The sequence below is a fragment of the Tursiops truncatus genome, chromosome 16 (genome assembly GCF_011762595.2).
Source record: "Tursiops truncatus isolate mTurTru1 chromosome 16, mTurTru1.mat.Y, whole genome shotgun sequence".
Lineage (NCBI taxonomy): Eukaryota > Metazoa > Chordata > Mammalia > Artiodactyla > Delphinidae > Tursiops > Tursiops truncatus.
In genome coordinates, this window is record NC_047049.1 from 29954996 (window position 1) to 29977655 (window position 22660).

Genomic DNA, 22660 nt, shown 5'->3' on the forward strand with positions numbered 1-22660 from the left:
CAGCATGCAAGATCTTTGTTGCCACATGCGGGATCTTTAGTTGCACCATGCAGGATCTTTTAGTTGTGGCATGCAGGCTCTTAGTTGCGGCATGCAGGATCTCGTTCCCTGACCAGGGATCGAACCCAGGCCCCCTGCATTGGGAGCTCGGAGTCTTAACTGCTGGACCACCAAGTTAAGACTGGTGGTCTTTTTTTCTTTAGCATTCTGTTCTTATTTAATCCATGAATGAATTACGTTCTTACTGTTTTTGAAAACTCTCCCCACATATGTGGTCTTTGTTTCCTCCAAGTTTTTTTTTTGTTTTTGGTCTCTATTTCCAGGTTAGAGGCTTTCTTCAGATATCTGGTAATCCTTGGGAGTTTGCACATGTTTCAAAGTGAGAATTATAAAGTTGAGTGGGAGCTCTGAGCACAGGGAATGGGCTGGCTGAGGATGAACTTCCCTGTATAGTGGCTTACATGGACAGCTTGGGAACCCCCAGTGTATTCTTCCTCTTGGGCTAGTCAGGTTCTTCTAGAAAAAGACCTTAGATCAGCCTAGAGGGAGAAGTCTGGCTACAAGCAAATAGGGCTGGAAGGGGTTGGAAAGTCTCAATTCTCAAAACTGTATCACTTAGACTTTTTTTTTTTCTTCCTGCCGTGCCGTTCCCCAATCAGGGGTTGAACCCGGGCCCTGGTAGTGAAAGCACTGAGTCCTAACTACTGGACCACCGGGAATTCCCACTTAGACCTCTTTTGATTCAGCACCCAGGCCCTCAGCTGCACCTATGTCTCTAAGACTAGACCTCTGTCTTACCCTCTCTAAAGAATTAAACCTCCAGATTCTACTGCAGCTAGGGAGGACTTGAGAAGCAATCTTGGAGGTCAGATTGCTTCTCGAACCCCACTCCCAATTCCAAAGGTACCTGGTACTTCTGGTTGCGAAGCCTTTTGAGGAGACTGGTGTATATGGGGAGTTACTCAGCATTCCCCAAGCCTACTGAGGATTCTGTTGTCTTGGCTCTGCTAAGTCATTTTCTTCTTATCCATCTGCTTTTCACCTTCTACAGTTTTGTTGCTAACATCCCTTATCCTGTTCTCGTCAACCTTTAGCTTTATAGCTTTAAAAAAAAAGAAAAGAAAGGAAAATCCCTTTACTGTATTTTTGGTGGGGTTTCTAAAGAGAAAAGGAAAATCTGATGTATGTTTTCAGTGTGCCTTCTTGACATACACGTGGCCAACAGGCACATGAAAAGATGCAAATCAAAACTACAATGAGGTATCACCTCACACCTGTTAGAATGGCCATCATCAAAAAGTCTACAAATAATAAATGCTGGAGAAGGTGTAGAGAAAAGGGAACTCTCCACTGTTGGTGGGAATGTAAATTGGTGCAGCCACTATGGAAAACAGTATGGAGGTTCCTTAAAAAACTGAAAATAGAGCTACCATATGATCCAGCAATCCCACTCCTGGGCATATATCCAGAAAAGATGAAAACTCTAATTTGAAAAGATACATGCACCCCAGTGTTCATAGCAGCACTATTTACAAGAGCCAAGACATGGAGGCAACCTAAATGTTCATCAACAGATGAATGGATAAAGATGTGGGGGGGGGTGGTTGCGTGGGTGTGTTTGTGGGGGTGTGGGTGTGTGTGTGTGTGTGTGTGTGTGTATACATACACACACACAATGGAATACTACTCAGCCATAAAAAAGAATGAAATAATGCCATTTGCAGCAACATGGATGGACCTAGAGATTATCATACTGAGTAAAGTAAGACAGAGAGAGACAAATATTATATGATATCACTTATATGTGGAATCTAAAAGTAATATAAATGAATTTATTTACAAAACAGAAACAGACTCAAAGATATAGAAAACAAACTTTATGGTTATCAAAGGGGAAAGGTGAGGAGGAATAAATTAGGAGTATGGGATTAACAGATACATACCACTATATATAAAATAGATAAACAACAAGGATTTACTGTATAACACAGGGAACTATGTTCAGTATCTTATAATAACCTATAGTGGAAAAGAATCTGAAAAAAATATATATGTATATAAGTGAATCACTTTACTGTACACCTGAAACTAACACAGTATTGTAAGTCAACTATATACTTCAATAAAAAAAATCTGCCTTCTTGACGCAGAAATCATGAAAGTTTTTATAATGCCAGAATTACAGCTTTTTATAATGGTAAAAAAATAGGAATGTCCATCAAAGGGTGATTATCCAAATAAACTGTGGCTTAACCACACAATGAAATAGTATCAGCCACTAAAAGTAATGCTATGAAAAAATAATTTAATAACATGAAAAAATGTACCTAGTATTAAGTGAAAAAATAGATTGCAGAAAATATATTCAAAAGATCACATTTTTAAAAAGTGTATATATTTTAAAGGGAAACAGCGTCTACCAATCACATAGTCATGATAGTATATATACAGAGAAGAAACTTGCACCAGAAAGTTAAGGGTGCTTATCTCTGAATGGTGAGATGATAGATAAGATGGAAACTGTGTGATCAGATAGAAAATAAATGCCCAACAGACAAAAATTCCCAAGGAACATGTAAGAGCAAGCAGTCTTCCTGCTGGGGCCTCATACCATAAACTTCTTCTGCCAGATTGGGTGTAAATCTCACCCTATTCTGCAGGGTTGCCAGGTTCACTCCTGTGTCCAGGGGTGGTCTGAAGAGTTATACAAGCTCACGCCCCCTTCTGCCTTTTCCAGCCACCTAATGATCCCCATGGTATCCAGAGAGAAGATCTCATCCTGAGTCTTCGAGCTGTGCTGGCTTCTACACCGCGATTTGCTGAGGTGGGTCTAGCCAAAGTTAGGATATGTAGCCTCAACCCACAGAAGGGTCTGAAGAAAGAACAGTAAAAGCATGGGGGAAAAGAAAGTTCCAGTATACATTTTAGGTTATGGCATCTTGCAAGTGTCTTCAGACCTTCGAAGTAAAAAACTTCACCATCTCTTCATTTAAAATAGTAACCCAATCCCTATTTGGTGCTATCTTTTGAAATTCTTTAGCTTTGCCAGCTAGCCCACTTCTCAGGTCACTGGGAGTCTGGCCATGGATTGAGAGGGAGGTTGGTTTACAGTCACTACTCTCGACTCGAGTATAGCTCCTTGATGTAACACCTACCCCTGGGAACTGGTGGCAGTGAGGACATGGTTGGCCTTGGTGTGGCTGCAGCACTACCCATATCTCACTCTTTAGTTCTTCCTTCTCTCCCACAGTTCCTGCTCCCCCTGCTGATTGAGAAAGTGGATTCCGAGATTCTGAGTGCCAAGCTGGATTCTCTGCAGACTCTGGTGAGTGATTGTTCTCTTTTGAGGATCCAGCTGTCTTTAGACAATTTAGGGGTGCTAAAGGATTATGAATTGATTCTTGGAGAGCCAGGGAATAGTTCATTGGCCTCAAGAGAGGGATACCCAGAATCCGGGCCTATATGTTGACCTAAAGCCCCCAGTCGCATTTTGTCTTGTTCTGTAGTAACTGAGTGGCAGCTGAGGAAAGGCTGACCAGGGCTCCCTCTTCATGCTTGTTTTCCATCAGTCAGGACAAGCTCCTACTTTTCAGTGACCTGGGTAGGATGGTTATGAAATCCTGCTGGTTTACTGCTGAGAGCCGGGGTCTTTCAGGTGCCATTATGCTGAGGGGCCTGCATGTCCTAGGAAGTCTGAGTGTGTAGATAGCCATTACCTGTGCTTTCCTTGGCAGAATGCTTGCTGTGCTGTGTACGGACAGAAAGAACTAAAGGACTTCCTCCCCAGCCTTTGGGCTTCTATCCGCAGAGAGGTGAGTGTTACTTAGATAAACTCACTACCATTAACTCCTGGTTGTCAGGCACGAGGGGAAATAACACACCGTATCCTTTTCCCTCTGTTGCTGTGCTTGGTTATTCAGCAAGAGAGCAAGGGGGCATACTTCTAGTTGAATGACAAGGTAGGGTCAGCTGTTTGGTCGTGGCACATGATCAGTCTCGCACAGTGCCCAATTCCTGTCCTTCCATGGTAAGGAGCATAGGTCATGCTGAGTAGAGCGGGAGAGGAAGAGACTTAGGAAAGGGGTTCCCAACAACCACTGCCTAAAGTTGTATTCAGTTTCTCAAAAAGTATGTGTATCAATCCTAGTGGGACTGAGGACTTAGTGAGAATACACCAATTGAGAAGAAACTCATTTGGGGGGTTAATTTCCATTGCTGTGCCCCAAAGGTTCTCACCACCCCCTCCCCGCAAAGGAAATAGGCAGTAGGTGGGTGGGGTCTCACCTGGTGCAGGCTCACCTCAGTAGCCATGGGATCCCTCCCTGACAGGTGTTCCAGACGGCAAGTGAGCGGGTAGAGGCCGAGGGCCTGGCAGCCCTTAACTCCCTGACTGCGTGTTTGTCTCGCTCTGTGCTGAGGGCTGATGCTGAGGACCTCCTTGACTCCTTCCTTAGCAACATTCTACAGGGTAATGGGGCCATGGCAGCTAGAAAGGGGAGTGAGCACAACAGAGAAATTCCTTAAGGCCAGTGACCTTTCATGAGTGGCCCCCATGTTCAGTGATTTGGGTGCTGGAGCCCTGCTTTGAATTGAAAGCAATTTAAGTGGTAACTGCTAGCCAACTGTCCCAGGGCTCAGCCTCCAACTTCTATGGCCTGCAGGGGAACCAGGCAACATTCAGCCTACTCCCTAGGTCTGTGATGTGCTGCCTTTCTAGACTGCAGGCACCATCTGTGTGAACCAGACATGAAACTGGTGTGGCCTAGTGCCAAACTGTTGCAGGCGGCTGCAGGTGCGTCTGCCCGGGCCTGTGACCACATCACCAGCAACGTGCTGCCCCTACTGCTGGAACAGTTCCACAAGCACAGTCAGGTAAGGAAGCAGAATCTGTTGGGGAAATGATGGGACCCCTTGCCAGGATCGCTGTCTCACAGAGAGAGCGCTAAGCATTGAGCTTGGGCCTAGATATAGTAGATCTCGGGTTTTGCTCCCATTAGCTGCTGCTGGTTCCCTTGTTCACTCTTTTCCTGACACTCTTATGTAAAAGGATAATTCTCCCCAATTCTGCAAGTAGCAGGACTGAAATCCTTTAAAAATAAAGTATTTTTAGACTTGAACACCCCTTAAAACATTACAGAGCAACCAGCGGCGGACAATCCTTGAAATGATCCTGGGTTTCTTGAAGCTGCAACAGAAATGGAGCTATGAAGACAAGGGTGAGGCCATCTTCTAGATGTGGTATCCTGGGGGCTGCTGAGCACTATAGCCCTATAAAGGATGGCAGGCAAAGAGCGCTACAGAGAAGTAGCCTAGAACAGTGGACCTGTTGTTCTGAGGATGTAGCCCAAGAGAACACTTAACAGTTGAGAGCTGTTGATTTCTTTCCTAGTGTACTTCCCAGATACCCAATGGATTAAATTCTTTAGATCTGCCCCGGGAATTCCGTGGCGGTCCAGTGCTTAAGACTCTGTGCTTCCACCACAGGAGGCACGGGTTCGATCCCTGGTCAGGGAATTAAGATCCCACATGCCACGCAGCATGGCAAAAAAAAAAAAAATCTGTCCCAGGTTATCTTTGCATCACTTCTGAATAGGATTTCCCTCTAACCTGGACTCTGTCTCTTCCTAGATGAAAGGCCTCTGAGTGACTTCAAGGACCAGCTGTGCTCACTGGTATTCATGGCCCTGACGGACCCCAGCACCCAGCTTCAGCTTGTTGGCATCCGTACACTCACAGTCTTGGGTGCCCAGCCAGGTGTGCTAAAGGGAAAGAGAAAAGATAGGAGTATTGGTCCCTTTCTTGTGATTTTCTGTCTTAAGTGAAGAGCAATCTTAATTCCCTGGTTCTCACTACAACTCTGGATGATTTGGGACTTCTTATAGGACTTTAGGAAGGGTTGTGATGGCTGCAGGGGAAGAAAGGTGAGGTTCGTGTTTCCCTCCTGTACAGATCTCCTGTCTTCTGGGGACTTGGAGCTGGCAGTGGGTCATCTATACAGACTGAGCTTCCTGGAGGAGGATTCCCAGAGTTGGTGAGAATATAAGGCAGCGAGATCGAGCAAGCTGTTCCGGGGCTCTGTGCTTCCGACCCATGGCTTTCCGTAGGGGAGGTGGGCCCCATGCTTGGCTCTGGCTGCTCCCTGGTTGGAGGTGTGGGAATGCTCTCTTTTCTTGGGCATTAAGAAGCCTGGTCCAACTTAGTGGTGTAAGTACGGGAATCCTACTCTTCAGCAAGGTGGCCTCAGAAGCCCACACTCCTGAATCTGCCTAGTGACAGGCCTAGGCAAGAGAGCCATGGACCAAGGCTCAGCTAGTGCTCATCTGCCTTGTGCCCCGGCAGGGTGGCAGCACTGGAAGCATCAGGAACCCTGGCCACTCTCTACCCTGTGGCCTTCAGCAGCCACCTAGTGCCCAAGCTTGCTGGGGAGCTGTGTATAGGTATGTGTCTCTGATCTTCCGTGGCTTACCCCTTCCCAGGGAGGCTTGGGGGCCTTCATGCTTGCCATCACACAGTGAAACCTTGTCTCCTGGGTTGCTTTCAGAGGAGTCAGATTTGGCTAGAGGAGATGGGCCCACCAAATGCTCCCGGCATCGGCGCTGTCTGCAAGCCTTGTCAGCTATATCCACACATGCCAGTATTGTCAAGGAGACCCTGCCTCTTCTGCTGCAGCATCTCCGCCAGATGAACAAAGGTAACTACCAGGAACAGTCCTCAAGGAACTGGGCTGAAGGCAGAACCATAGTCAGGTTTGGAGTTGATGCCTCTAAAGCAGTGGTTCCAGTGGTGGCTATAGTAAGAGTCACATGGGAACTTTTAAAAAGCGCTGAATGCGTGGGTCTTAGTCCAACTGATTCAGCCTCTGAGGAGGGATGAGACTTGGGCAACAGTTATTAAGAATGCGCACGGAGGCCACTGAAAAGCACCACTGGGGACTTCCCTGGTGGAGCAGTGGTTAAGAATCGCCTGCCAGGCTTCCCTGGTGGCGCAGTGGTTGAGAGTCTGCCTGCCGATGCAGGGGACACGGGTTTGTGCCGCGGTCCGGGAAGATCCCACATGCCGCGGAGCATCTAAGCCCGTGCACCACAACTACTGAGCCTGCACTCTAGAACCTGTGAGCCACAACTGCTGAGCCTGCGCGCCACAACTACTGAAGCCCACGCACCTACAGCCTGTGCTCTGCAACAAGAGAAGCCACCGCAATGAGAAGCCCATGCACCGCAACAAAGAGTAGCCCCCCACTCGCCGCAACTAGAGAAAGCCTGCGTGCAGCAACGAAGACCCAACGCAGCCAAAAATAAAAACATAAAATAAATAAAAATTTTTAAGAAAAGCTCCACTGTAAGGCCAAGCTACTCAAAATAGGGTTCATCAACCAGCAGCACGGGTATTATCTGGGAGTTTATTAGAAATGCAGAATCTCAGGTGCCACTGATCAGAATCTGCATTTTAACTGGATCTCCAAGTAACCTGTACATACCCTGGAGTTTGAGAAGCACTGCTCCTCATAAGTGACAGCAGCTATTGCTATTGTGAACCTGTGCATGCACACCATAGAACCTCACTAATTCCCTAAGTGCCCCACTCTGTACTGCCCAGCCCTTTGTGGATGATCCAGCACCTGATGTAAAGTAGAAAGAACACTGGACTCAGAGCGTGGCCTGGGTTTGATTCCTGACTTTTTCACTGTTACCCTGGAAAAACCACTGGTAATTTATTGAGCCTCCACATCCTCCTCTATAAAATGGGGAAAATGATATTTCTAAGAGAGTTGTTATGAAAACTAAATGAGAATGTACAGCTGACCCTTGAACAAAACAAGTCTGAACAGCACAGGTCCACGTATACAGATTTTTTTCAGTAGTAAAAACTATAGTACAATATGCTTGTGGTTGGTTGAGTCCACAGATGCAGAACTGCAGATATGGAGGAACTGTGTAAAGAGGGACCATTATAACTTGCACGTGGATTTTCGACTGTACAGGAGGGTTGGCTCCCCTTACCCCCGCCTTGTTCCAACGATCAGCTGTGTATGAATGCTTCTGTTGCAGAGCTGGCTGGGCAGGTCTCAGCTCCTGGATAAAATGACTTGGCTCTGTATAAGACACTCTTGGTCTCTTTAGTTACTCGTCTTCGATTATTCTTCCCATATTCTGTATGTGACAGACCTGGAAGTGCTTTTAAGAAAACCTTACAGAGAACTTTCTCACCACACAGGGAATACGGTTGCAGGAACAAGTGAAGTTATTGCTGTCTGTCAGAGTCTCCAGCAGGTGGCAGAAAAATGCCAGCAAGACCCCGAGAGCTGCTGGTATTTCCATCAGACAGCTATACCTTGCCTGCTTGCCTTGGCTGTGCAGGCTTCCATGCCAGGTAACTTCCTCCACCTCACCCGTCCCTCCTCCCGAATCAGCCTTCCACTAGTGTTGAACAGCACTGCCACCCTCGGGGTATCACTGGTATTGCATTTTGTACCAGCAGAGGCTTCTTTTGAATCCTGTGTCCACATGAGATTTCACTTCAAGCAGAGGGTGCCAAGCTGACCTTCGGCAGGAACCAAAATCTACTAGTGTTAGCAACACTCAAAAGGATGCACACTTTTCCCCCCTTAGTTGCTGTGTAATTAGATTAGTTAGAGTTAGGCTCTGGAGTCAAGCAGACCTGGTTGGGTTTCGTGGTCAACTCTACCACTTGCCAGCTTAGATGAAGATAGCCTTTCTAAGCTTCTGTTTCCTCACTTTATGGGGTTGATAGAGAGTAATATCTATATCACAGGGTAGTTGGTAAGGATTAAATAAGTTAATGTGCAGTGCTTGTCAACAGTAATGTATGTATGTGTGGTAGCTGCTGTATAAAAGGACCCATGAAGATAAATCCATGTTACCTTTAAGTTTTTGAAAAGACTAACATTTCTGATGTTAAGAATGTTCACATTAGCTAGCCTTATTTTCCACTGTTGCCCAGTCAAAAGGACTGCACGAAGTTCTCGGGAGCTCCCTATGGCCTGCATTACACACTCCTACTTCTGGTGCCTTGCTGCTTCTCAGGGCTACAGCACTACTAGAGGACAGTTTAAAAACTGCTCCTCTTGTAACTAGAGTCAAGGCCCAGAGTCATGATGATGACAGGACCTAATCGTCTGAGCCACAGTCATGGCCTGTGATTGTGCGTGTTTTGATTTTGCAGAGAAGGAGCACTCAGTTCTGAAGAAAGTGCTGTTGCAGGATGAGGTCTTGGCCGCCATGGTGTCTGTCATTGGCACTGCCACCACCCACTTGAGCCCTGAGTGAGTATAATCATGGATGTGACTTGATCCCAGGGAGGACAGAATTCTTGGGAAGAAGCAGCAATAACTTCCTTTTGAGCTGTCCTTTTACCCAGATTGAAACATGGAGGCAGCTTTTGTTTTGTTAAGTCTTGCTGGCAAAGTAAGAAGGGGCCTTTTAGCATCATGGACTGGGGGCCAGAGACTAATGGTTCTTAGCTGCAGATGTGCATGAGAGTCACCTGTGGAGCACTTCTGAAATACACATTGAGTTTTCTTGCTAGATCGTAAGGTCCAGGAGAACAGGGATTTGATCTGTCTTGTTCACTGCTGTAGCACCAAGGCCTAGAACAGGAATGGTTCCTGGCATATAATATGTGCTGAATTAGTATTTGTTGAAGGTGTGAATGATCATGCTCTGGCCCACGGACTCAGTGACTACCAGGAACCCCAGGGCTGCTGTAGAGCCCGGCTCCTCAGTGACACCTAGTGCTCTCCCCCCAGCTTGGCTGCCCAGAGTGTCGCCCACATTGTGCCCCTCTTCTTGGATGGCAACATCACCTTCCTGCCTGAAAACAGCTTCCCTGGCAGATTCCAACCATTCCAGGTAAGGGTCTGATGGATCAGACTGGGGAGAATCTTAGGACTTCTGTCCTTCAGATTTTTAGGGCTAACCTGGGATGGGTATCCTCAGGGCAGACAAGCCTCTTGCTAGCAGGACAGGCTTGTTAAGGCTCTTCTTCCTCTGTAGGATGGCTCCTCAGGGCAGAGGCGGCTGGTTGCACTGCTTATGGCCTTTGTCTGCTCCCTGCCTCGAAATGTAAGTGACCACAACATTTGGGGAGTACCCTAGTTTAACCCTGACCAGGGGAGGTGGATCCTGGGTGACTTCTGGGCTGAAATCTGTCACAAGCTAAGCTGATTTTCTGCTTTTCCCACTGGAGAATTTATTTCCCATCCACCCTGGCCCCTGCTGCCACTCTCTCCTGGGTGTCTCTTAGAGTTCAAGTGTTTTCTGGGTCCCTGACATGGCCAGGTTTTCTATAGGTGGAAATCCCTCAGCTGAACCAACTCATGCGGGAACTTTTAGAGCTGAGCTGCTGCCACAGCTGCCCCTTCTCCTCCACTGCTGCTGCCAAGTGCTTTGCAGGACTTCTGAACAAGCATCCTGCAGGTACTGGAGTGAGGCTGTGGGTTGGGAGCCTCCCTGAATCAACTTCTGATGAAATCTTGACGTTTAGTTCTCATTCTCTTTTTAAAGGAAGTTAGCTAATATATCAGTAATAGGGCTTTCCAAGGGACAGCCCGTGGGACAAGAGTCAAGACCAGAGTTGGGCAAAGCTTTATAGGACATAAGATAAGAGCTTCAAGCAGAGTGCTCTATCTAGTTCTGTCATCCTATTCCCTACAAAGAGCTATTAGGGGTAAATCTTTCTTTTTTTTTTTTTTTTTTTTTTTTTTTTTTTTTTTTTTTTTGCGGTACGGGGGCCTCTCACTATTGTGGCCTCTCCCATTGCGGAGCACAGGCTCCGGACACACAGGCTCAGCGGCCATGGCTCATGGGCCCAGCCGCTCCGCGGCATGTGGGATCTTCCCAGACCGGGGCACGAACCCGTGTCCCCTGCATCGGCAGGCGGACTCTCAACCACTGCGCCACCAGGGAAGCCCTTAGGGGTAATTCTTTATTAGAAGTAGACAACTCTTTTTCGAATGCCAGCACCCCTACATTATGGAAATACCAGGCTCTTGTGCTGGTGTCCTAGAGCTGAGTGGGCCAAATCCACAACCAAAACAATATTGGTTTTTTTCTAATGGCTTCTACATTTAAATGACTTACACCTTTGTTGGTAAAACGGACATGTGTAGCATCTGCATCAGCATTTCCTCCCTCCTTTTTAGGGCAACAGCTGGATGAATTCCTACAGCTGGCTGTGGACAAAGTGGAGGCTGGGCTGAGCTCTGGGCCCTATCGTAGTCAGGCCTTCACACTGCTTCTCTGGGTAAGGAGTCGGAGTGGATTCCAGTTAGACAGAGCAGTTGGTCTGGTTAAAAAGAATTTCTCCATTTAACCCTGCAGCGCATGCATGCTTCTCAGGGTTTGAGTGTCATGCCCTGACTGTTCTCTTTCTCTCTGAAAACAGGTCACAAAGGCCCTAGTGCTCAGATATCATCCTCTCAGCTCCTGCCTTACAGACCGGGTAAGTCCTTGCTGAAGACAGCAGAACCTAGGACCTAAACAGGAACTTCCCTGTCGATCCTCTTCTTCCCAAAAATGACTACTGTCCTCCTCTTGGGTATTTAAGATTCTTCCCCGCTGATGTACCTCAAAGGCTCTCTTTTCTCCAGCTCATGGGCCTCCTGAGTGATCCAGAACTAGGCCCAGCAGCAGCTGATGGCTTCTCTCTGCTCATGTCTGACTGCACTGATGTGCTGACTCGTGCTGGCCATGCTGAAGTGCGGATCATGTTTCGCCAGCGGTTCTTCACGGATAACGTGCCTGCTTTGGTCCGGGGTTTCCATGCTGCTCCTCGAGGTGAGGAGAGTCTAAAGGAAAGTCCTCAAATACACAGACCTCTCCATTGGTCAGGCCACAGTCTCTAAAATAATTTAGGACCTGAGTGCTTCTTTAGAGCTGTAGTGTGACCTGTACCTGAAGCGCTGAACATCTAGATTCTTGACCCACTCTTTTCCTTTGATTGGCATATCTTGGCTATTCTGAGCTTGAGGGGCTTTTTAAAAAAAAAAAAAAAAACTTTTTGTAGGCTAATGTCCCAGCTTCACCAGAGATTAGAATTGAATTCTTAAGCTCTCTGTCTGAGCCCAGTTTTTCCCCTAAGCTTTTCCATTTTTTACAGATGTGAAGCCAAATTACCTGAAGGGTCTGTCTCATGTACTTAACAGGCTGCCAAAGCCTGTGCTCTTGCCGGAGCTGCCCACGGTAAGCCTTGCGGTCACAGCCTCTAAGCAGGGACCAAGCCATTGTCCCCCAGCTGGGCTAGAAAGGGGAGGAAAGGCAGGTTCATCAAAAGATGTGGTCATCCCACCTTTCCTGTGGCCCCTTAGCTGCTTTCCTTGCTGCTGGAGGCCCTGTCCTGCCCAGACTCTGTGGTACAGCTCTCCACCCTCAGCTGCCTTCAGCCTCTTCTACTGGAAGCACCCCAAGTAATGAGTCTTCACGTTGACACCCTCGTCACCAAGTTCCTAAACCTCAGCTCCAGCCCTTCCATGGTGCGTTGAGCCTGAACAACTCTTTGGCCTGTACATCTCCCATTCGTGGGTCTCCCCTCACCTCCTTATGGTTGTGTTCCAGGCTGTCCGGATCGCTGCACTGCAGTGTATGCACGCTGTTACTCACCTGCCCACCCCCGTGGTGAGTACCGCAGATGTCCCTCTCTGGCTTGGAAGCTTCTTAGAAGAGCCAGAGGTACCTTTCTGCCTTAGTCAAGAGGGACTGGCTACCCTGCTGTGTGACTGAGATATGCACTGTAGGGTACAGATAGGCAAGGATCTCCTGACTACCCTAAAATATAATGGCCAGCCTGCCACATAGCATTCTCTGGAATCACTAAAGAAGAATAGGAAGAGTATTAGTTGTAGAGTCAGAGCAGCTTTTTTGGTTGTCTTGGTTGAACAAGGCTAAGATTAGCTCCTCTAACTCCACAGCTGCTGCCGTACAAACTGCAGGTGATCCGGGCCTTAGCCAAACCCCTGGATGACAAGAAGAGACTGGTGCGTAAGGAAGCAGTGTCAGCCAGGGGAGAATGGTGAGTTTTTAGGTCATGGGGAGAGATGGGACTGAAATGAGCCTCACCACTAATGCTGTCAACATTCTTTTTGCCTACAGGTTTCTGCTGGGGAGCCCTGGCAGCTGAGCCCTCCATCCTGGCCTACACTGTTCTGACAGACAATCTAACCTGAAATTACTAACTATCAAGCCATCTTGCCCAAAGCAGGGAGATGACTGGCTTCTGATTGCCTTTCCCACAGACACCGCACAAATGCTGGGCCTCTGTCGCATGGCTGTACAAGAAACATAGGAATCCTGACTTCTAATGGATTTGTGAAGTAACTGAGTGTGAGACTACTTGTGTTTGAAGAATGATCTTGGTCTTGGGGCTCTTCCATTTATATGTCAGAAAAAGTGAGATATGCTGCTGAGGTTGAATACAGATCAGCGTGGCCCCGAGGACCAGGGATGGTGGCGTGTGTGTACCTGCTGGAGAATAAAGATTCTTTTGGTAATGGGGCCGTCAGTTATTTCCCTCTCTCCACTTATGCCTCAGCAGTACATAACCAGAAACAACACTGCATAAGCTAGAGGAACAGTAGTGATAGGAACTGGCCAGGAATTCTTCAGGACATCCAGCCCCTCCAAGTGGGGCAGAGGTGGCAGGACCGTAACACCCACTCACTAGGCCTTGACCCTGACTTTCCCCTTCCCCGCCCCACAAGAGAAAGGCAAAGAGTGAAAAGCTACATATCTTTAAAAAATCAAATACCTTTATTTTTGCTCCCTTCAGCACATGAGAAGTGGCAGTGACCTCAGCAGTAGGCCTGGTATCTTTGCCCTGTTGAGAAGCCAGGATCTCAGCTCTACCATTCAGGTGTTTTCTCAGACGGCAAGTGGAAGAGGTGGTAGCCAACCCCAGTGCTGTAAGCTGGAGGAGGTCGGGGTCAGTACCTGGCAAGGTTGCTAGCTGCCTGATCTCCAGTCTGGGGCTGGAACTTCTGTTTGCCTGAGTAAAGGGACATCAGTCCTAGGATTTTTCCGCATCATGCCTTGCTTCCGCCATGGCCGGGAGACTGGTCCTTGAGCTGTCCCTGCATGGTACTGTAAGGCAGGCCCACTGGCTCTTTTTGCTCAAGGATTCCAAGAAGCTATCCTTGGAGGCCCTTGAGGCAATGTCGGAAGCAGGGTGGTGCTCAAGTTGTGGCTGACACACTCCAGCTCACACTGCCATCACAGAGGCTGAGTGAGCGGTCACCCAGGGAGGGGGATCCCAGCTCATTCCGTTCCCATGGGGCAGGTGACTGGAAGGTAACAACACCCGAGTCAGCCAATGCCTATAAGAGAAGACAGAAATACTTGTGAGATCTAAGATTTCCTAGTCTTCCTTCCTGAGCCTCATTACTCAGCAAAGATATATCAAGGTAGTCTGAAGCTACCCTGGCATTCATCGCAAAAGTAATAAAAGTTACAGTTTTGTCCAATAAATGTGCCCTCTGGTGACTAGAAGGCCTTTAGAGGTTTTGAGCTAAACTTCTAAGGGGCCACTGTAAGCACAGTGACAGACAGGAGTAATAGGATGGGAAAAGGAAGAGGGCAGGTACTTCCAGTCACCTACTTTTTACTGCCTCAGTAGTTGCAATTTGAAGAATGATTTACCTTTGTCTCTTGGGCTGAGGGAACTAGCTTCATTTATTGTCTTAGGACCTCTGTCACAAATAGATGACTTCAATCCCACAAATTATGTGCTTGAAATCCAGACACTGCCATACAAATGAGAGGTGACTGGTGGCCAGCATACCCTAACTAGAGGTCCCTTCTCGAGAACAACTTTCTAAGGATTCTGTCGTCGTCACCTGCTACCGTACCAATATGGGGGCCACTAGCCACACATGCCTATTTAAATTTGTGAAGATGAAATTAAATTTAAACTTCAATTCACTGATATACTAGCCACATTACAAGCACTCAAAAGCCGTATGTGACTAATGGCTAATGTTTTAGACAGCAGAGGTATAGAATATTTTTCTCATTCCAGAAAGTTCAATGAACAGTGCTGGTCTAAATATTTTACTTTACCTTCCTGTGTCCACACCCAGGAATACCTTCCAGTTGTCCAAGCAGCCATAGTTGTAATGATTCCTAAAAACCTAGAGCAAAGAAAAACATGTTTCTGTGAATCCTTTTCCTTAAACCAATTTTGAGCCTAAATTGGCCAGGCAAGTTCTGGATTTCATGATGCCTGCCTTAGTTGGCCCTGACCATGGCCTCTGTTTATAGGATGGCAGGTTCAGTTACCTACCCATCCCTCCACCCCAATCCCGGCCCTACTCACTCTGCCCTTGGCCTGCAGTCGGCGTCGCTCCTTCTTGTTGATGTGCCTTTCGATACTAGTCTCACCTCGACTGATGAGAACAGCGTGCCATACAGTTAGGGCACCCAGGGCAAGTGCCACGGAACTGAGAAAAGAGGGGCAAAGACCGTGGGGTAGTGTGGAGGGAGTTAGAGGCCATGCGTAGGTCTGAAATTGAGCTGAGCAACAGTGACTGCCTAGGGGCTTATGTCTAAGTGTGCCTTAACTCCCAGCGTACATGTCCTAGACGAACTTTTACTTCACTGCATCCATGAAAAAGCATCAATGTGGGCTAAGAATAAATGATGTGGAAAGTAAGATGGGGAAATAAGTCTACTTCTATTAATGAAAATGTTATATATTTCCTAAAATACCCATGCTTGGGAGACAGAAGAGGTAGTAAAAGCACTAACAATTAGAATAAAATGCCACAACATTCAGGTTCCAGCTCTACCATTCCTAGCTGTGTATCATGGAACAAATCACCTCACCCCTCAGATCTGCAATTTTCCTCATCTATGAAATGCACCTACCCTTTAAGTAGGAGTTTAACTTCCCTTGGCACATACCAGACACTCAATGCCAAATCTTTAATGTTCCCTGCCCCCAAATGCTGAAGAAAATTAAGCCCTACTCTTTGCCAACCTAAGTGAGAATAAGAACAGCAGCAGTTTACACGGGGATGGGTTCCTGCCTGGCTGTGGGCACCGAAAAAGGTTTTTCTGAAGCTGCCCCTCAAACTGTCAAAAATGAGAGTTGAGATACCTGCACAGGAACCAGAGGTAGACAAGACTCTTGTGAGTCACTCTTTCTCGGAAGGAGAAGGTGGGTGGTGGGGTCTGGTGATAAGTCTAGAAAAAGAAAACAGCAAAGTCTGGATCATTTGCTCCATTGGTCTCTCTCTACCAGAGCCCAACACCTGCAGGCAGGGAAGTGATCCAAGCCCATGATGAGAAAATAGGGAGTTAAGCCACAGAGGAGTCAGGGCAGCAGCCAGATGGGTGGACCAAGCTGGCGGCATCATCATGGACAAACACGGGGCAGAGCAGGTCTGGACAGGATGGTAAAGCACAGGAGGGACCAACCCTGGGCCTTTAGCTCTCACAACACAAATGGGGCTCCAGGGGAAGCCACTCCACGCCCCAGCTAGAACTGTGTGGCTGTAATCCCCAAGAGGGGACGAGACCCATACCCAGAATGGAATAACTGGAGGGGGAGAACTGTGAGCCCCACTAAGGACCGAAAGGGCAGCAGAGACACAATCACAAGCCCAAGATCTGCTCAGAATAAGGAGTCCTAAAAGGCCAGGGGAGAAGGGACGATCCTGCTGTGGACGCAGACAGACCAGGAACAAAGGATGGTCAGACTGGCCCAGCCCGACCTCTGTCCCCTGGAACCCCATTACACAGACTAACATAGACTCCTTGCTGCTCAGGCCATCACCAAGGCAGAGCCCTTGCTCAGCCCAAAGAAGGTGATAATGGAATAGAGAGCCAAAAACTGTCACATACCAGGGACTCCCAGCTTGCCCCTAGGCCACTTAGTCTGCCCACGGCCGACAGTGCCCAGAAACACCCCGATCCAGTCTCGACTGGCCCCCTACCCCAGCCTCTACAACTCGACTAACAGGTGGGCCCCAGTTGCCTCAGCAACTCTATACCCCTGGCCTGAGCAGCAGGAGGCAGTGGGGTGGGGACAGCCCACCTGGTTGGCAACCGCCTGTAGTTTGTTCTTGTCGAGCTGTTTCATTTTCTAAGGGGATGGAAAACAGTGCTGGTTATACTCCCAGACCTGTAGGATGGGGGGTGCTACCAGCCCCACTCCTTAGGGACGGATTCCACACCCCAAAGTGCTCTCTATTGAGCTGCCCTGCTCCTAACTACAGGCTCACCTCGATGGCAGCATAAGCCTCCCGGAAAAGGTCCCAACTTCCGTAGCTGCAGTAGACACAGCCCAGAGTCATGAAAAAGCAGAAAGAGAAGAAGTACCGATGGTTATAGTGGCCTACACAGTTGTTTAGCCAGGCTGGTGGAGGCAGGATTAAGGACAAGACCAAACACACAACTTCAGGGGGTGTCCAGGTTTCTCTGGTTCATCCTTGGTTCCTGACAACATCATCCAAGCCCAAGGCTTCCTGTCACCAAAGGCAGGAAAATATGGGACTTCCTTGAAGTTGAGGTGAAAGTGTTAAAGCTTTTCAAAGCCCTCACAAGTCCCATCAGGAGATCATGAAAACTGAAATCCTTCAGTAAAATGAGTCTGCCAATACTTCAACCTAACGGGTTAACCAGACATCTGTGTGGGACAGCAGCAAGGGACCAATGGTTCTATCTGGACACCTACTGGACAACCCACTGAACCAAACATCTCTTTCCATCCAATAGATGTTAGCACGACAGTCTACAAAAGAAAGAGCTGTTAGGGATGGGTGCCTTGCTCCAAGAAGATCCATCCCAGAATGCACGTAAGCCTCCTGCTTTTCCCAGGAGATGTCAGCCCCAAAATCTGCTCTTCTACAAACTTCTCATGAGCCCAGTGTTCTCTGCAGGGTGATGCTAGAAGCCTTGGGTTTGTGGCCCTTAAACCTCTGCAGTGCTCTGGAGCTAAAGAAGGAGGCCTCAGGCAGAAGAGATAATAAAAGGATACGGCAGTGATGATCCATCTTCAGCACACACCTGTGAGGGAGGGACACAGGCTCTGTTACGGTGGCCAAGGATCTTGAGATGTCAGTGCCAATCCTTTCCTATAAGGACCAGCATCCTGCTGAGGTGGAAAGGGCACAGACTTTGAGGAGAGCCAGGCCTTGCTTCAAACCCTGCTTCACTGGCTACATGACACTGGACAAGCTAACTCCGGGTCTCTTGCCTACCCTGGCCCATCTCTCTGAATCTCACTTTCCACAAGTGGTGAAAATGCGGAACTTGCAGGACGATCCTGAGGACCAGGTGTCCCGATATAGAGGGCACACTGCCTGGCACATGAGGGGTGCCTCATAAATGTCCTGTCAAATTCCAGGTCTAGGTTCTGCCCTAGAACTACAGCAAAAGGGCCACAGCTGGGGTTCCCAGAGACCCACCTATTGCAGATGCTGCAGTGGTGTGTTCGGGCTGGCTTGGGGTTAATGCACTTCTTACAGATGGAGACTGTTGTGATATCATTCCTGCCCTGCGCAGAGGGAGAAAAGCACCATGACAACTGTGGCAGCACCGGTTTCGTACCTCCAAAATACCAAGGCACTCTCCCTCCGCACTCCTGGAACTGGCTCCAATAGCCTGCAGTTCTCTCCCTCCCCCATGCCCCTGAGGGGGTACCCACCGGGGGTGGGTATCCAGGTGGAGTGGTGATAGCCTGGTAGTAATGGAAGACGATGAGGATCAGATTCCAGTGACTATAGAAGAAATGCCAGCAGAGTCGTGGCACTGAGTAGGTTTGAAGGATGAGGGGCAGGATACACAGGTAGGCAATGGCCACGATGGAGCTGGTCAGCACGATCACCAGCACCACGAACACCTGCCGACACCAGGGAGGTCAAGAAGACGCAGTGAGAGAGCTTGCCAACACCCAGGGTAGACTCGGGAGTTTCCCCAGGGTAGGAGGCCAGTGTGAGTCCAAACCCAGTGTAGGTCCATCAGACACATGTCCCTCTGCTACCCCCAAACATCCCTGTTCCTGTCCCCAGGCATCACTCACCACCCCACACCAGCGGATCACGTTGTCCACCAGCCAGTAGATAGGCTCAAAGGCAGCATCCACAGCGGTGTCACTGCCTGCAAAGGAGTTGTGGAGCAGGGAGCGCAGGCAGACCTTGCCATAGCGCCAGCGCTGAACCAGGCCGCGGAGCAGAGGTGGGCAGCGGCGCCTGTAGCCCAGGAGCAGAAGCAGGCGCAGGCAGAGGCGGGCAGGGCCCAGCAGCAGGCTCCGCTGGCCCCGCATGGCTCCTAGGAGAGCACACAACTGTGAGGGGCCAGCCTGGGTCCTGTCCCTCCCTGCCCCACCAGTGGGGCGCTTAGAGGCAAAGACCTAAGACCGAGGCCCGCTGGGCCAGTCAGTAGGTGTGGGAAGTAGGGAGGTGACTCCAAGCCAAAGCAGGATCTCTGGAGTTGTCTGTGTAGACGGACAACTGGGTGGAGCCCGACCAACATGCACAAAGCCATCCACGTGCCTCTGAGGGCCTGGTCACAGTAGCAGAGGTGTCCCGGCATCTCCTGCCTGCCCTGGCCCATTGGCCTACCTCCTAACAATTGTCTTCACCAGGAACAGCCAGAGTGAGTTCACAGCATGTGGATCCTGCACCTAGATCTTCCCTGATGCTACCTGAGTCTTGGCAAAAGATACTCATCCTTCCCGCTGACGTTACAGGCCTGGTGGCATGAAGAGTCCCTGTCTCCTGTCAGGACAGCTCAGCTACCCCTTGCATGATGTAAGATGCTTTGTCTCCAATTCTAGTCCCAGCCCCGCCGCAAGCTTACTGAAGCCAAGACAATTTCTGGTGTTCAGAGCAGAACACCACCACAGGCAGGAGACACTGGCAGTGGGAGGAGGGCTGGTGGCTCCTGAAGACCACAGGGCCTGCCCTCTGAGTGATGAGTCTCCCCCGCCCTGTTCTAGTTGGACACTCGAGAGCTTTCTCTGTGGCTGCTGCCATTGGCCCCAAGCTTCCCAACCAACCTTCCCAGCTCTTTAGCCCTGTGCATGGCTCCTCTGCAAGTGCCTTCACCTCCTCCATGTGGTTTTTACCTTATCTAATAGCCACAGGAGGTCAGCTGCCCAGGCAATGCCCAGAACAGAAGACACAGATTCCTTCATGACAGTCTCATCAATTCTGCAGATTAAGGGCTTTACCAGAAAGGAAATTATCTGATTTTCTCCTACGGCTACTTTGTCCTCAGCAACTCCACTGACTTATTTAACAGGCAGCTCAAAACCCAGCAGAAACTGGAGGAGGCTGCTCCACTGTAGGGGTGGTTTCATTTCAGTAACTGGAGCAAGGTACTCTCCTTGCACCCTGGCTCATCCCCACAAGAGGCCTTTCAAAGAAAACTTAATTATCTCCTTCCACAAGCCCTCTAAAGACCTAAGGCAAAAAGAAATCCAGCAGACAAGGCCAGCAAAGAGAAGGCAGACAATTCAGTAGGGACCTGCTCTCTGTACCAGGATAAAGTAAGTGGCCATTCCCATCACCTCCAAGGGTATAAGAGAATTAAGGGGCCGTGTAGAAAAAAGAAAAAGGAAAAGCTCAAACTTCTTCCTACCTCCTTTGAGTTGGACTCCTATTGTGTCGAATCATGATTTGGCTTAAAGCATGAGTTTTCAAATAGTATACAGCTAAAATCTAACATAAGAGTGGGACAAAACATTTTACCCCATAGCAAATCCACGTGACTTAGGTCATCCGCATATTGTTCATTCCCCTTCTATGGCTAATGGAGAGTTTCCTATTTACTAAAATACTTTTTATAACAATAACTTTCAAATAAGATGCATTCCTCATCTGTAATAAACATGAATTATATGCCATCTCTCCTGTCTACAAAAAAAAATCTCCCTTCTCTGATTCTCCACTTTTCAGCTTGTTCTCAACCACTTCCAGAATAACTGAGCTCTACAGGAAATGACTGCCTCAAGCACTAGACTTACCAACTCTCACCTGCCCCATAACTCGACTACTTAGGGTTCAATTCTGCCCTTAAGTAGTTCTGTGACCTTGGGCAAATCACCAAACCCTGCTGGCACTCAATTTTCTTGTGTTCCCATTCAGTGAGAGGGTAGGATTAAATACTAAGGTCCCTTCCTGCTCTACCCCTTTATGATTCTATATATACACTTGGTAAGATGTTTAAACGAAATGCTTATAAAGTGCTTAGCGCAATACCTGGATCATGGAAGTGCTCAATAAATACTTGTTGAATGAATGAACTGGAGGGATGCTGAAGTGGAAAGGCTGGTCGGATGTCTATCTGTCCTACAAATAACAGCAAGGACACTCCTGCCAACATGATAACGCTAAGTAAGTGTCTACTGAGAAATGAAAACCATTGTTAGAATCATAGCACTCAAGAGCTAGAAGTCATTTTTAAAAACTAGTCCAACCAGAAATCAACCCAAACATGTAAGCCAAAAGCTTGTAGGTGCAGAGCTAAAGATCAGATTTGTGTAAAAGAAACCTGAAGCCAAGCCCGCCACACCCCTTATTTAGTAGGGTTTGGGGGATATGGGAATGCCAGGGAAGAGATATGTAGTCCATGGGGCCACAACTGAACATTTCCTCTCAGGAAATTGAGGTAAAGCAGAGCTCAAAAAATTGTGTGTGGTAGGGGCGAGGGGTGGTGATGGAAGTGAACAGGGCAGGAAATACAGCACGCACAGTTTCGCTATCACCCCCAGCACAAGCTCTGAGCACTCTGATCCCTCAGTAGTAGCCACTTAGTGACATCTGCCACCAGATCAGAGGGGACGGCAGGCCACAGCATCCCCCTCTTCTCAAGGGTCTAAGTCACCATCTCTTTCCCAAGGAGAAACCGTATATGAGGGACATAGGGGTGGGAGTGGGAGTACACACACAGATTCCAAAGCCACCAGAAGGCAGAGGAAACTGAGAAGAAGGTCGACAAATCTCATTTGGACAAAGGCTGTTCTCAGGATGTTTACAGCCTCAAGCAGCAGATGTCAATCATCAGTAAGAGCAGCATTTTATTCATGTGCAGACTTCCCTTCCAGACTAACATGCTCCACTTGACAGGATCCGACAGCAAGATCGGAAAGCTGCAGTTACAGAAACCGGGGAAAGGTTTTATTTCTCAAAAAGGCTGGCGTGGCCAAAGTATGATGGGCAGGAAGTAAAATAACTTGGGTACCGGTTTGGTCTCTAGAGACACTGTACAAGTCAAATCCTATCTCTGGGGCTGAGTTTCCAAATCTGTGAAATGGGCGAGCTGGGTGGGCTGACCTTCCAATTCCGCGCCTTAAGGCTGCCCGGAGGGTGAGCTCCGCCCGGTTCGAGGGCGAGGCCGTGCTGAGCAGGAACTCACAAGGCCCCAGAACAGGGCCCGACCCTAGAAAAAGGGAAAGGACCGGGCAGCAAAGGCCGCGGCTTCGCTCTTACCTGCCACCGGCCGACTCCCCAGTCAGCCAAATCGAACCCTGCAGCCTCCGCGCCGCTCACTGCCACCCCCTCCAGCTCGGCGCCCCGGCCCGGCCTGGCTCAATCCAACCAACCATGGCCCACAGCCCACAGCTTCACCCTCCAGCCCCGTACCCGCCGCCCGCCCATCCTTATCCGCAAGCGCAAGCGTAAGCGCAAGCGCATGCGGGCCGGAGC

The 22660-nt window shown here is 48.7% G+C and overlaps 2 protein-coding genes across 12 annotated transcripts in view; one reads left to right on the plus strand and one right to left on the minus strand.

Annotated features, from left to right (window-relative positions):
- MMS19 (MMS19 homolog, cytosolic iron-sulfur assembly component) overlaps positions 1-13504 on the plus strand; it is a 32175-nt gene extending 18671 nt beyond the window's left edge. Inside the window, exons 9-31 of one of the 5 annotated variants that reach the window (XM_019939735.2) lie at positions 2738-2824; positions 3251-3325; positions 3735-3812; positions 4330-4468; positions 4718-4872; positions 5138-5216; positions 5629-5754; positions 5950-6031; positions 6340-6437; positions 6542-6691; positions 8215-8370; positions 9184-9283; positions 9767-9869; positions 10014-10082; positions 10310-10436; positions 11162-11262; positions 11404-11460; positions 11609-11795; positions 12118-12200; positions 12326-12490; positions 12573-12632; positions 12926-13026; positions 13107-13504. In XM_019939735.2, the coding sequence (XP_019795294.1) occupies positions 2738-2824; positions 3251-3325; positions 3735-3812; positions 4330-4468; positions 4718-4872; positions 5138-5216; positions 5629-5754; positions 5950-6031; positions 6340-6437; positions 6542-6691; positions 8215-8370; positions 9184-9283; positions 9767-9869; positions 10014-10082; positions 10310-10436; positions 11162-11262; positions 11404-11460; positions 11609-11795; positions 12118-12200; positions 12326-12490; positions 12573-12632; positions 12926-13026; positions 13107-13134 (2406 nt within the window). In that variant the 3' untranslated portion in view covers positions 13135-13504. Of the gene's footprint in view, positions 1-2737; positions 2825-3250; positions 3326-3734; positions 3813-4329; positions 4469-4693; positions 4873-5137; positions 5217-5628; positions 5755-5949; positions 6032-6339; positions 6438-6541; positions 6692-8214; positions 8371-9183; positions 9284-9766; positions 9870-10013; positions 10083-10309; positions 10437-11161; positions 11263-11403; positions 11461-11608; positions 11796-12117; positions 12201-12325; positions 12491-12572; positions 12633-12925; positions 13027-13106 lie in introns of those variants that run through there. The other 4 variants (XM_033841888.2, XM_073794116.1, XM_073794117.1 and 1 more) reach the window with 4 other exon arrangements.
- Positions 1863-22616, minus strand: ZDHHC16 (zDHHC palmitoyltransferase 16). 7 transcript variants are annotated; one of them, XM_073794118.1, is made up of 15 exons: positions 22445-22615; positions 21215-21360; positions 19033-19280; positions 18658-18852; positions 18419-18507; positions 17989-18017; positions 17234-17367; positions 17047-17094; positions 16108-16193; positions 15325-15448; positions 15069-15139; positions 13762-14326; positions 5608-5759; positions 4300-4486; positions 1863-2872 (listed from the first exon to the last, which is right to left on the minus strand). In XM_073794118.1, exons 2-12 carry the CDS (start codon positions 21336-21338, stop codon positions 14212-14214), a joined length of 1263 nt encoding a protein of 420 aa, XP_073650219.1. In that variant the 5' UTR covers positions 21339-21360; positions 22445-22615; the 3' UTR covers positions 1863-2872; positions 4300-4486; positions 5608-5759; positions 13762-14211. The 7 variants fall into 7 exon arrangements, with proteins under 7 accessions (XP_073650219.1, XP_019795295.1, XP_019795300.1 ...); XM_019939736.3 differs by having other exon boundaries at positions 4285-4486; XM_019939741.3 differs by lacking the exons at positions 1863-2872; positions 4300-4486; positions 5608-5759 and having other exon boundaries at positions 13854-14326; positions 21215-21328.
- Positions 22617-22660: the final 44 nt, after the last annotated feature.